Source organism: Cynoglossus semilaevis, chromosome 9, assembly GCF_000523025.1.
Source record: "Cynoglossus semilaevis isolate Cse_v1.0 chromosome 9, Cse_v1.0, whole genome shotgun sequence".
NCBI classification, from domain to species: Eukaryota; Metazoa; Chordata; class Actinopteri; order Pleuronectiformes; family Cynoglossidae; genus Cynoglossus; species Cynoglossus semilaevis.
In genome coordinates, this window is record NC_024315.1 from 13,823,879 (window position 1) to 13,836,277 (window position 12,399).

The following is a 12,399-nucleotide window of genomic DNA, read 5'->3' on the forward strand; positions in this document are numbered from 1 at the left end:
CACGACGCTTAACGAGTTAAGTAGATTCTAAAACAACAGTCTGGTCTAATATAATTTGATGTTCATCAAATATATATATATATATATAAAACAGAAAATATATTTAGCTTACGAGGACAACGACTAGCCAGTGGCTTGTTCTAGTACTTCCTGGTGCCGACGTCATCTTCTTCGTAACATCCGGCTAGCGTCCATTGTTGTTGTGAACGTAAACCATCAAGTCTTAGAGAATTAAATTATGACAAAAAAGAAGAATCACCATTGTTGTCATTGTATAGAGACGTTTAAAATGTGTATTTATCGAGTTATATCTAATGTTGTATTTGACGCAATAATACGAATGAGGTAATTGACTTCACAATACTGAAAGAAGTGTTTTCTAGGAATTTGCACCCCACTGTGTCTTCTATTAAATAACATTTTGTACTCCCTAGTAAAAGCTCCTCTGCCCAGAAGTGTGGTGCAGTACAAGTGCTATGTTATGTTTTGTTAACAAAAGTTATCACAATGTCAAAAATCCCAACTCAGTTATGTCATGTCATCTGTAAAATATAAAAATGATGAAAGCTTTTATTGCCATGTTTCTGTCTCTGCTGCTGACAAAACACAAACTTTCTTTTTTTTCTGACTAGTCATAGGACTAGTATGTTTTTATAGTTACTTTCCCCTCATTGGTTGTTGTTAAATTACTGATTTCGAGCAGCCGTGGCCGTTCTCTTGATTGCCAAGTACAAAAACCAGGTAAAACCCCAGACTCACACCCAACTGGTGCTGGTGAAGGCTTACTGTCAGTTGGAGTCAGTGAAGATGAGGTTAATGCCTGCTGCTCTTCTTTTGTCACTCTGTTTTTCTGTGTGTTGTCTTCAGTTTAGAAGTCCACATGGATTTCATCCTTTTGTGTCAGATCCTATAGCAGAGTGGGAGAAAATGGACGCAGACAGAGATGGAGATGTGAGTTCAGTCATTGGCAGGGCTCCGCCTGTGGGTCGAGGTTCAAAGCCAACCATGCCATCGTTTCCCGAGTATGTACGTCTGCCCGTTTCAAAGTATTCAATCAAAGCCTTTAAACCAGGGAAAGGACATGAACCTCTCCCTGAGTGGGCTAAGGAAATATTGCTTGTTCCTTTCCCTTCTGAGTTAAAGAACATTCCCTCAGTAGAAGCAGCAGCAGCACCAAAGGCACTGCGACCTAAATACCTTGAAATGCTGTGTCATATTGACAGAATATACGTTAGAATTAGAAGGGAAGTTTTTAAAAGTACAGAGGCTTATAAGGGCTTAAAACTAGGTAAATGTCCAGTAAACCAAGGCACCAAAGATCATTATTACCTGCTGCACCTTCTGAAAACTGACTGTGGATACCAGCTGGAGGTTGGTAACAATGCTTTCATTGTGTTTTTTATCTTTTTTTTTTTTTTTTTTTTTTTTTTTTTGGAAAAAGGAAAATGAAACTGTCTTTACAATCTAGAGTAAACCAGATTACCTGGCCATCAACATTATGCTCAACTACGTGCCATCTGGCAGTGTGATAAGGGAATTGCCTTTTAACATCCCCCTGCAGTGCAGGTATCACAGGTATGGCTTCCCTCTTCAGTATTAACTAAACTCTCTAAACAAAACGAATACTTAAGTCCTAACAAGAGACATGTTCTTCCAGGTTGTTTCACTCCTATAAAATCGGTTTCTATCCCAAACTTAAAGGAGGAACTGTTTTCAGAGCACTCCAACCCAAACAAAGTGTAATTCTTGTCCCTCTTGATGGTATGTTATTTTCATGATCACCTCTTCTTGCCATGTTTCTGCTGTTTCCCTCATCTGTTTGAAAGTTATAAAAACCCAAATACAATTTGGCTTTTGATAATAGTCTGAGCTCCAAAGGGAGGTGCTGCCGAATGTTTGTAAAACTCACTGAAGAAGACTTATCAGTTTACTCTGAAAGGCTACATGTGTGAAGAACAAATTAAAGCCAAATTATTCCAACTTCACAAACTTTAAAGGCCCAATCCCCTTATAGGTGTGATACCAGAGTATGAGCAGTGAATATTTTTACTTACCTACCTCCAACAGGGGGTGCTATAGAGAAAGTTTGTTCTAAAACCTGTCTGAATCTTTTCTTTTTTCTTTTCTTTTTAGCATCTGGCAATGTAATCACAGCTCCCCAAACCTACACTTTGGGTCAGGCCATGTACTTCATGGCCAAGAAGGCAAATGACACGGGAAGTTCTGAGAACCGTCGCATGTACATTAACAAATGTTTCATGACTGCCAGCCAGAACCCCAACTCCAGCCCTAAATATGTAGTTATCAACAACCAAGGGTGAGGACTGAATTTATTTATTTATTTATTTTAATTGACACTGACTTGTTCTGTCTCTCTCCACCTGCAGCTGTATGGTTGATGGCAAACAGTCTCACCAGTCAAAGTTCCTCACTAGTTCCTCAAAGATAGTCCAGAAATTTACAGTGGGTGCTTTTATCTTCAAGGATATGATTTCCACCTCTTCCTTCTCACAGGTATGTCAAGAAGAGAGGATGTTTCACGAATAGAGCAGATCAAACTGTAACATTTTTTTTTTGTTTCTTTAGCAACTCTACATGCACTGTGAGGTCTCCATGGGGAAACTTACTCTTAGTTCAAGTTCAAAAGCGTGTAATTATGACCTTAAGAACAAAAGGTAAGTTACAAGTTGAGGATGCTGTTTTGGCCTTTAACTTGCCACAGACCTAATAAAAAAAAAAAAAAAAAAAACGGACTCTTTCAGGTGGGAGGAGATTTATGGTGACGACTCTGTGTGCGCCTGCTGTGAAACGACCTGCCCCACAATACAGCCCAGGGGTAAGTGGTCATGTTACCATGTAAAGAAATACCAGGGAAGTCCAAAAGCTCTAAGACAAATGGGATGGTGTTTCCTTAGGACACTTGTTCTGATCTTTCACACCAGGTCAAAACCTCTTTCCTGTTGCAGACTGAAATAGAAGGATGAATCATTGATTTCTGTTCAAGTTTGTTTAAAAATGTGATCAAATCAAAGGTAACACAGGTCAAAGCAGTAGGAGACAAAGACCAGTTGGAATCTGTTTTAGTTCCTTATCATATATCACATTTATTTGCCTCTGTCTGGGGTAAACTGATCCCACAGGGACTCCATTTCTCTGTGAAGCTTTAGTGAGTGTTGCTGATTTTTGTCTTTACAGCTTCCAGAAAGACCATCTCCAGCCCCTCCTGGCAGGTTGACCTGAGCAACGATGGTTCTGTTCATATCGAGCCTCTGGCTGTTGATGCTGATGGAGTGGTGGACAGTGACATGGCTGACGATCTGGAAAATTACTGGGAGGATGAAGAATAAGTGTTTTAAATAAACAGATTTGATTCTGCATTGATTGACCAATGATTTGCATCCATCTTAAAATACTGGAATGACTAGACACTCCTGTTGTATTGCTAGAATGTTCAAAAAATAAAATGTTGTTACAGACACGGGGTTTTCATTACTTGGTCCTCTTCAGCACAGAGAGATCAGAAGATTCTAGATAAATAGCCATGTCACAGCATCTTTCTTCAGAACATTTTACACAAATGTTCAAAATATTTCTAAACTAAAACTTGACATTTATCCATTGACACACACACACACCAGCTGTGTCATACAGGTATATGTATTTTAAATAAGTCACAGTTGTCCCACACAAATGTAGTCCTGTATCAGCATGTGAGTATTTCTAAGCATTTCCTGGAAATGCATCACTGCATTTCTGTAAATACAGTCATGAACCACTAGGGTGTGAAAGAGATTCACTGGCTGTGCCTGACAGAACATCTCGGGGAGTGAAATCATCTTTTTAGTTAAAGGGTTTCCAATGACGACATGATGCAGAACTTTCTCCTGCAGACTCCTCTCCATGAACACCAGCAAGTCTCTCACTCTGCAGACCACAGCCTCAGGTTTCCACAGTGAAGGCTGTTTGGTCAGCAGTAGGTGCAATAGTGCAGTTTTGAAATGACACTCTTTGAGTGCACTGCTTCCAGACAGCGCCACCTGTCTTTTGTGGAGAAAACATGCAATCTGTAGAGTTTGGATGTGGCAGGGGTTTTCAGGTAGATGTTTGGACAGACTTTCCAAGAGTTGGTCTTCATACATGGTGAGGGAAAGTGTCCAATAGGAGTCCAGGTTGTTAGAGCAGCAAGGCGTCATGTAGAAATGAGACTCAGGTGTGAACTTCACCACAGGATTCATGGTGAAGGAAAACTTCATCCCTGATCTGAACCTAACCAGCAGAGTGCCTGGAGCTTCGATGTAGGGAATACTTAGCTCGAAATCATACTTGTGTGAAACTTCAGCCCAAGCTTGTTTGATTGTGCTCTGGAACCACCTCCTCACCTGAGACTTGGACAGAAAGGGAGTATTCTCCACGCAAAGGCATCCATCAAGCACATCCATCACCTCAGTCTCTACTTTCTCCTTCTCAGAATGCAGCAGGCAAACCATGTCCTCGTCTCCACCCGAGGACTGGCAGGGACAGCCATTACAGACTCTCTTATTTTCCACCACCTTGATTTGAGCACAGATCTGCATGTCTGGTGGTACATCACTGAGTTGCTGGTTCCACGGCAGGCACTGGAAACCGTACGGCTCGGGTGGAGCACAATGGATGATGACATCCCGTGAAGTGATCACCTGATAGTCCTTAATCCACATGCCTCCACTTCCCTTACAGGTGACCCTCATTGCTTTCACCATATCATGCGCAAAGCCTTCCAGAAATTCCTCCCCCAGCCACTTGTTTTTGAGAGAGGCCTGTACACACTTAGAATGAAAACGCTGCAGAATGTCACTATCGTGCAGTGGCACCACTCCGGCGATGCAGGTCACTGAGGATTTCCTCTGTCCAAGGTGTTTCAGGAGGGACTTTTTTACAAGGTACTTTACAGTGAAGCGAATCAAGGAAAAAAGGGAGAAAATGTTCCAAAGGTACCAGAAGTAATCCTCGTCACTGACTGAGATGACTTCCTCTGACATTTCACTTTCCTCAGAAGCGGACACTTCCAGTTCATACTTTCTCTTCACATGCTCTTCAGAACTGACTGTTTCAGTGGGAGTGATATCTGGCCGATCTACTTCACCCCATTTGCTTTTCGTATTCAGATCTAAGTTCAGATGCGTCTCAGAGTCACTTTTAGACTCTTCTGCTGGGTCTGGTGCAGAATCCCCCCTGCCATGTTTCCTCTTTAGCAGGTCAGGTTCACCATAGTCATTCTCAACGTCTTGACTGAAGACAATCTCATCGTTCCGGACTCTACGGTTATCTGTGTCATATAGTTCAGACTGATTTACTTCTTGGTAATACTCTGTATTTTCAGGTCCTTTGCCGTGTCTCAGTTTCCTCTCTTCTTTGAGAGCTGACATTCCGTTGTCCAAATGCCCTTCCTCCTCCTCCTGCAACACACCTGCATCTTTTCCTATGTCCACTGTGGCAGAATCATCCCATTTCTCCTCCACCTCCGGGTCATTCCTCGGACACAGTAGGAGACTCAACGCCAGCACAAAAACTCTCAGGACAGAGTCTTGCATCATCAAAGTTTTCCTTAAATGAGTCAAATAAAAATAAGATATATTAGTTATGGTCCAAAAAAATGAAGTGAATCTAAGATTAATGCAAACTCATCAAGAGAAAACACGCAAGATTTTCATTGCTCACCTTTTTACTGCAGCCTTTCAGTCTAAAGTGAATAGGTACAAAGAAGGAAGTGAGTGACTGTGCACAGCCACAACCTCTTCCTCCTTTAGCTGTAGGTTGTGTTGCAGTTTCCTGTACACCCTCCACCAAGATAACAGACACAGTGAACTTCCTGTCAGTTTCACCCAACTGTTACAAAGGACTTTCATTACACAGTATCTAGAGATGAATCCGGGGGCACCTGGTAGCCCCCATGGACCACTCCCATGTTCTAAAAACCAAACAAGTCAGCTGTTACTGTGCTTTTCGAATCAGTTCCACCTGCAGTGATATTCAAATGGGTGCAATGATGATGGTAAGAAGAGTGTCTGCTCTGTCCCCAAAATAATTTTTATTACATTACATATGGGACGTCTGTGTCAAACAAGTAGCTCCTGAAGTAGCTGTCAGTTTCAAAAATGTTGGTGACCCCTGCCTTAGACAGTTCTCCAGTCCATCACAGGGTCACATATAGACACATAACACAAACGACCATTCACACTCACATTCACGCTTAGTTTAGAGTGAACTGTGAACCTAGACTCTGTGAAGAAGCTGGAGGACCCATACAGGTTTCTCAGTAATCCAGAACATTTCATCCTTAGAAATTCAGGTTTAGGAACCGGCCAAGACATATCTTCAGTTCCCATTGAATGCTCCAAATAGATTCTAAGGCAGTGTTTTCCAACCTTGGGGTCGCACCCCAGGTGTGGTCACCTGAAATTCAACACGGGGAGGTCACGGGAAATGTTTAGTAATTGATGAGAAAAGTACTGATAAAAATATCTTTTCAACTAATTATTATTATGATTAATGTTTTGATTAAAAAGAAAGACACAAAAGACCATATTTAACAAACTGTATTCTTTCACCTTCATGAATATTCATTATGTTCAAATAAAATGCAGCATCAGTTCATTATGTTCAAATAAAATGCAGCATGTAAACACATCTGAGCGGGCACATCTCGATTGGTGGCTGTGATCACGTGACTGAACAAGTGACAGCTATTAAAATGTCTGAGGGGTCGCTAGAATTTTGTGATTTCCAAATGGGGTCACAAGGCAAAAAATGTTGGCAACCACAAGGGTTTAAGAATAGAGAGTAAAGTGTCATGGGGTCAGCTGAATGTCTAATGTCAGTGGATCCCAAAGTGGAGGACAGGCCCCCTGCAGGACGAGGAGTTATTCCAGAGCAGGCCAATATGTTTAACTTTTGATATTTCTGCATTTGTATAACATTGAAACAATTACCTGTTAGACAAGTAGAAACATTTCTAATTTGATTTTCTTTGTTCACTGTTTTAGAAATGACAGTGTTTTAAATAACATCCAATTAAGTTTTTAAATGATAGCTGTGTACTGAAGAAGCTTCTTGGACGAGAGGTGAAACGTCTTCATGAAACTAAGGCAGTCCAATTGTCCTTGATGTAACCGTCTTGAAACGCTGTGCATGTGTCACCTCACCTACACCCACAGGGTGCAGACAGACTCTGCACATTTGGAAAGAAAAAGATCAGTGTGCGTTTTATCTTTTCATGGGTTTCTAACTGGTTTGTCCAGCTTCGCTTCATTCACTGCTGCAGCAGGGAAGGTCGACACATCTGTTGTACAATAAATCCGCAACAATAACTTTGTTTGCATGTGATCGTGACTGTCCCAGGAGTCTCTCTGGTTTTGATTGAGCAGATGCATACTTCACCTCTTTTGACAACAACCACATTTTCCAGGCAAAGCCACAGATATTTGAATGTTCCACAGCTGCCCTTTGCATATCTGGTGACAGCAGCACTAAATAAATGAAGTGATCTCTGCAAACGTAAAGTCACACTGGTTAAAACAAAATCTATTTCCTGGTGAAATAAAGAAAACAAGTAATTTTGTTTCTGGACACAGTTGTTTTCTGAGGCCTGTATCAGTTTATGTGTGGTTTTAGTGGGAGGTTGTTGTTTTTTGTTCCCTGACAGGTGTCCTTGAAGGGTGGGGCCTGTCCACAGGTGACGTGGTCAGCATTGAACACCACCACAGAGATTCAAAGAGAGACTCAAACCTTTCAGTCAGAACTGCATTATCTGCAAACAGCTGTCTTTTAACAACCGGTTGTCGTTTTAGTTTTACTCCAACAGGTGAGTTTGATAAAATGTTATTCATGTAATTAATTGTATCAGTAGAATGTTCTGAAATCCTTTAATTATATTATAATTTAAATTATTTGTCACAGCTTTGTTTGTGCTTTCTCTGTGTTTTTTTTTTTTTTGGGGGGGGGGGGTTATTTATGACAGGGGTTCCCAAAATGTTTCCTAGCAAGACCCCCAAACAGCATTAGTTTCCCCTTAGCAAATCCATGGATAATGCTACAAAATGTGTAAAGTAACATCAACTTTTAGAACGTATTTTCTTACTTTTATTCTGCTCCTTTAGTCCATTTCTTGTCAATAACCTGTCCATTTTAACAATAGCTAGCTAACGCTAGCTCAATGAGAAGAGTAGCTTAATAACAGGCGGCAGGACTATGAGGTCATCGTGTCGAAGTTGTAGCTGTCACACAAAGTGTGCTCAAAATCAGAATTTGACAGTAAATTTAACAGTTTACCTATCGAACAGCTCAGGGCATATGGTTATAAAACATTTAATCTAAACAATTTAAATCATTTCTTTTTTCTTCCAATTTTCTGAGCCCCCTAACGCCCTCTGGTGGCCTTCAGAGGGTCGTGCCCCATTTGGAAACCAATTATCTAGGTCTAGGATATAGTGACTCCTTATACTCTTGTTTCTGCATAATATTGTTATAATATTGACAGTTTGTATGGCCTAAATGATGACGTTTTACTCAGGCAGGACGCCACTGGGTTTGACCATAGACCATTGATCGTAGACTACGTAGACAACAAATATTACCTTTAATTGGTGTAACTCTGTGGCGCTTTGGCCCAGAGGCAATGCCTCTGTCATTGGTGTGCAACCCCAGGGTTCACCTCCTGGGCAAGTTTGAATCCTGGTTAGGACGGTTAATTCCAGTGGACTCACCACCTGCAGGAAGGTTTGGGGGGTTGGTATGGTGCAATGTGATTTGGGTGGCGACTGCTGCCCCGCAACCCGGTAACGGATAAGTGAATGAAAATGGATGGATGGATGGATGGTGTAACTCTAAGTGCATTATTTGATCATTTGGAATTATTTTTCGCTCTTTTTCCTTGATAGAATTTCACCGGTAGCAAAGCTCCATCACATCCACCAAAGATGGATAAGTTCCGTATGATGTTCCAGTTCCTGCAGTCCAACCAGGAGTCCTTCATGAATGGGATCTGTGGAATCATGGCTCTGGCCAGCGCACAGATGTATTCTGCCTTTGAATTCAACTGCCCCTGTATGCCGGAGTACAACTACACGTACGCCATAGGCCTGCTGATCATCCCTCCGATATGGTTCTTCCTGTTAGGTTTCGTCTTAAACAACAACGTTTCAGTGCTGGCTGAGGAATGGAGGAGACCAATCGGTGAGCGGAGGAAGGATCCGTCCATCCTTCGCTACATGTTTTGCTCAGTCACGCAGAGATCCCTGATCGCACCTGCCGTCTGGGTGTCGGTCACTCTCATGGATGGGAAGAGTTTCCTCTGTGCCTTCAGCGTCAGTTTGGACATTGACAGGTTTGGGAATTACAGTCTCCTCAGGGGCTTGTCCGAAGTGGAGAAGATGAAGGTGCTGGCAAAGATTCCCTGTAAGGATCTGTTTGAGCATCAGGAAATCAGAATCGCAGCGTCAAGATACGTCAAGTGTATTTCACAGGTAGAGTGTTGACAACACTGACTGGACCGGGTGACCTCAGGATTCTAACATGTTCGTTTCAATTGTCTCACCTTTATCTTACTTCCACCTGTGGAATGCTTAGTTTATACCACTCCACTGCAATAATATGAATAGAATAGAATAAAACAGAACAGAATAATGGAACGGGATAGAACATAATATAATGGGATAAAATAGAACAGAATGGACTGGAACAGAAAAAGGGAATAGAACGGGATACAAAATAGAATACAATAGAATAGAATGGAACAGAACGGAATGAAATAGAATAGAGCAGAGTATAATTGAACTGACAAATAAATCATTTACCATGTTTACTGATCTATATCTATTATTATCTGAGAAACTGATGTTGGCTAAGAATATCTGAACTCATCACTGCACCCTAGTGGATGTATTAATTTTACAAGGACGTCACACGTAATGCACACACAGCAGTGGTGTCATTTTCAGTGAAATACTACATTAGCGCAGGAATCTTACTGAAAATACACAGAGAACTTTTGCCGTGTTTCCTCGAAAGGTCACGTGATGTAGGTCAACTGAGGACACGGTGGGCTGGACTCCTAACCACACAGTATTGGTTTTCATACCTTCTGTCCTGAGACACTTACACAGGTCTTTTTTTTCACAGGCCTGTGGCTGGATATTTCTGCTCATGATGACCTTCACGGCCTTCCTGATCCGGGCCATTCGACCGTGTTTCACCCAGGCCGCATTCCTCAAGACTAAGTACTGGTCTCATTATGTTGACATTGAGCGCAAAATGTTCGACGAGACGTGCAAGGAACACGCCAAGAGCTTTGCCAAGATCTGCATCCAACAGTACTTTGAGAACATGAGCGGTGAGATGCAGAGCTTCCACAACCAGCGCTCCTCAGACAGCGACAGCGACGAAGATGACGAAGACATCAGGAGGAGTGACGAAGACAAGCTGCTGGGCATCAGGGCCCAGGATGACATGAATAAAGTGTTGTGGAACTGGCACACCTGTAAGCCTGCTCTGGCTCTGAGGAAGAACTATGCTGATGTTCATGAAAATGAAAAGGTGAATGGAGAAGCCAATGGAGGCTTCAATGGGTTTGTAAATGGACACACTCAGGACGTGAAGAAGAAGGAATGGGCGGTGTATTACAGTAAAGTCTGAGGAGTTAACAAATGATATAATACCTTATAATGCATTAATTTCCCAAAGGGAACTCCCAATGGATTATTAAAGTTCTATCTATCTGTCTATCTTCCTATCCGTCCGTCCATCTATGCATTTCACTGATTTCTGAATGCGAAATAGTGGTCTTTAAAACAGGTGAAGTTCATTTTAGAGCCAGCTTTTCACGAAAAACAACTAGAACAAGGAAACAAGGTTTTCGCGCAAAGTATGACATATATATATATATATGTAAAAACAGATATAAATGGTTTATTTCAGTGAGCTAACAGCCAGTTAGCGTGTTTGTCCCTAGACACTAGGATTGACACAGAAAATGCTCCACTACATTTCTCCGCTACAAAGAGTACTGTAAAAAAAACTGTTTGTCCGGTCATGCAGTAGACCTGCTCCCACACCCACCCACTGCTCCACAGATTTCCAGCTTACGAGGGAAGAACGTTCTAAGCCACAGCCTTGAAATCTCAAGTGAGTCAAACAGAGTGAGGGAAAAGGTAGTATGAGATTATAGACAACAGACATATTAAAGTAACACTTCAGTGGTTTCACTGTGTTTGTAGAAGACACCGACACGTCCTCCGTACAGCTAACTGAGGACATAGAGGACATAGACAATAAGGCTTCACTAACACCTGTAAAACAACAACAAATAAAAAAACGTTGGGTTTTTATTTTTTATGACTCCTTTAGATGTTTTAATCTGTTGTGTTTTACTGCAAGGTCAAAGGTCAATGTCTGAGCTCTGGCTCAGAGTGAAGACAGACCCTGGGTGAACGAACCTGTGACTTATCTGATTAATTAAAACTCTTAACTAAATAAACTAAACTAAATTTTTGACAGCTAGTTTTTTTATACACAAATGAAACAGAACGAATTGTTCATTTTTGACAAGTGGAAAATTATAATAAAAAATAATTTATGTTGCGTGTGTGTACGTATATATGACCATGGTATTAATGTCTGCTGCTGAAGAACGAAACAAGAGGTTCTGACCGCCAGAACCATTTACATGGTGATATGAAAACAAAGCCACCATTTGCATGCCCTCCTCTGTCTGAGCTCCAACACTCCAGTCAGTCCAATGAGAACAAAAAACGACTGTCCAATATGAGTCCATGGGAATCTAATCTGTAAATAATCACTGTCATACTTCGTCTGTGTTACTGCAGTAGTGGAGTTATTCTCCCTCGTCACTGCACCTTAAATAAATCCATCCATGTTGATTTACATGTTGTCCTGCACCGAACTTTCACACCTGGTGTGCTCTGGCGCCCCCCAGAGGCAACTAACTCACTTTACAAACCACTGCTGTGGATTCACAGTAACAGAGTAACTTCAGAAACGGCTGGAGCACCGTTTGCGACCACAGACGCTGTGTCCACGTCTTCTTCACTGCATTGTGATCGTACGCATGTGAAATCTGTGATGTGCAAAATATCCCACCCTCACTATGCAATATCAGCTGTTCACGCCAAGCTGAAGATACAAAGGTGTTTTCCCATAACGCAACACAAGAGGGCGCACTCCTCCCAAAACCACGGCCATTAACAAAACAAGTGTACTGTATACGATACACATACAGCATGGTGTAACGCTATCACAGCAGAGTAGTAATGAAGATGATGGAGCTGAGGGAAAATGGCATCAATCCCACTGGAGCACATCCCACCCTCACCCCCCCCCCCCCCCCCCCACACACACATACAGCCA

The 12,399-nt window shown here is 41.8% G+C and overlaps 3 protein-coding genes across 4 annotated transcripts; 2 read left to right on the forward strand and 1 right to left on the reverse strand.

The window, feature by feature from the left end:
* The first annotated feature begins 751 nt into the window (after positions 1-751).
* On the forward strand, positions 752-3,474 carry zp3c (zona pellucida glycoprotein 3c). Its single transcript, XM_025058741.1, has 9 exons — positions 752-812; positions 905-1,371; positions 1,469-1,575; positions 1,658-1,761; positions 2,134-2,317; positions 2,388-2,514; positions 2,587-2,675; positions 2,763-2,836; positions 3,196-3,474. Exons 2-9 carry the CDS (start codon positions 928-930, stop codon positions 3,345-3,347), a joined length of 1,281 nt encoding a protein of 426 aa, XP_024914509.1. The 5' UTR covers positions 752-812; positions 905-927; the 3' UTR covers positions 3,348-3,474.
* A 155-nt stretch (positions 3,475-3,629) lies between these two features.
* LOC103384031 (inositol 1,4,5-trisphosphate receptor-interacting protein) lies at positions 3,630-5,829 on the reverse strand. Its single transcript, XM_008317396.3, has 2 exons — positions 5,698-5,829; positions 3,630-5,583 (listed from the first exon to the last, which is right to left on the reverse strand). The coding sequence occupies exon 2, from the start codon at positions 5,571-5,573 to the stop codon at positions 3,672-3,674; it is 1,902 nt and encodes a 633-aa protein (XP_008315618.1). The 5' UTR covers positions 5,574-5,583; positions 5,698-5,829; the 3' UTR covers positions 3,630-3,671.
* An 851-nt stretch (positions 5,830-6,680) lies between these two features.
* calhm1b (calcium homeostasis modulator 1b) lies at positions 6,681-12,346 on the forward strand. 2 transcript variants are annotated; one of them, XM_008317375.2, is made up of 3 exons: positions 6,681-7,840; positions 8,916-9,500; positions 10,156-12,346. In XM_008317375.2, the coding sequence occupies exons 2-3, from the start codon at positions 8,955-8,957 to the stop codon at positions 10,666-10,668; spliced, it is 1,059 nt and encodes a 352-aa protein (XP_008315597.1). In that variant the 5' UTR covers positions 6,681-7,840; positions 8,916-8,954; the 3' UTR covers positions 10,669-12,346. The 2 variants fall into 2 exon arrangements, with proteins under 2 accessions (XP_008315597.1, XP_024914717.1); XM_025058949.1 differs by lacking the exon at positions 6,681-7,840 and having other exon boundaries at positions 8,756-9,500.
* The last annotated feature ends 53 nt before the right edge of the window (positions 12,347-12,399 follow it).

Excerpts from the sequence above, each read along its gene's own strand:
- zp3c (XM_025058741.1), top strand. The coding sequence starts at position 928 with ATGGACGCAGACAGAGATGGAGATGTGAGTTCAGTCATTGGCAGGGCT. Across the intron at positions 2,515-2,586 it reads CCACCTCTTCCTTCTCACAG|CAACTCTACATGCACTGTGA; the intron begins GTATGTCAAGAA and ends TTGTTTCTTTAG. Across the intron at positions 2,676-2,762 it reads TATGACCTTAAGAACAAAAG|GTGGGAGGAGATTTATGGTG; the intron begins GTAAGTTACAAG and ends GGACTCTTTCAG.
- LOC103384031 (XM_008317396.3), bottom strand. The coding sequence starts at position 5,573 with ATGATGCAAGACTCTGTCCTGAGAGTTTTTGTGCTGGCGTTGAGTCTC.
- calhm1b (XM_008317375.2), top strand. The coding sequence starts at position 8,955 with ATGGATAAGTTCCGTATGATGTTCCAGTTCCTGCAGTCCAACCAGGAG. Across the intron at positions 9,501-10,155 it reads ACGTCAAGTGTATTTCACAG|GCCTGTGGCTGGATATTTCT; the intron begins GTAGAGTGTTGA and ends TTTTTTTCACAG.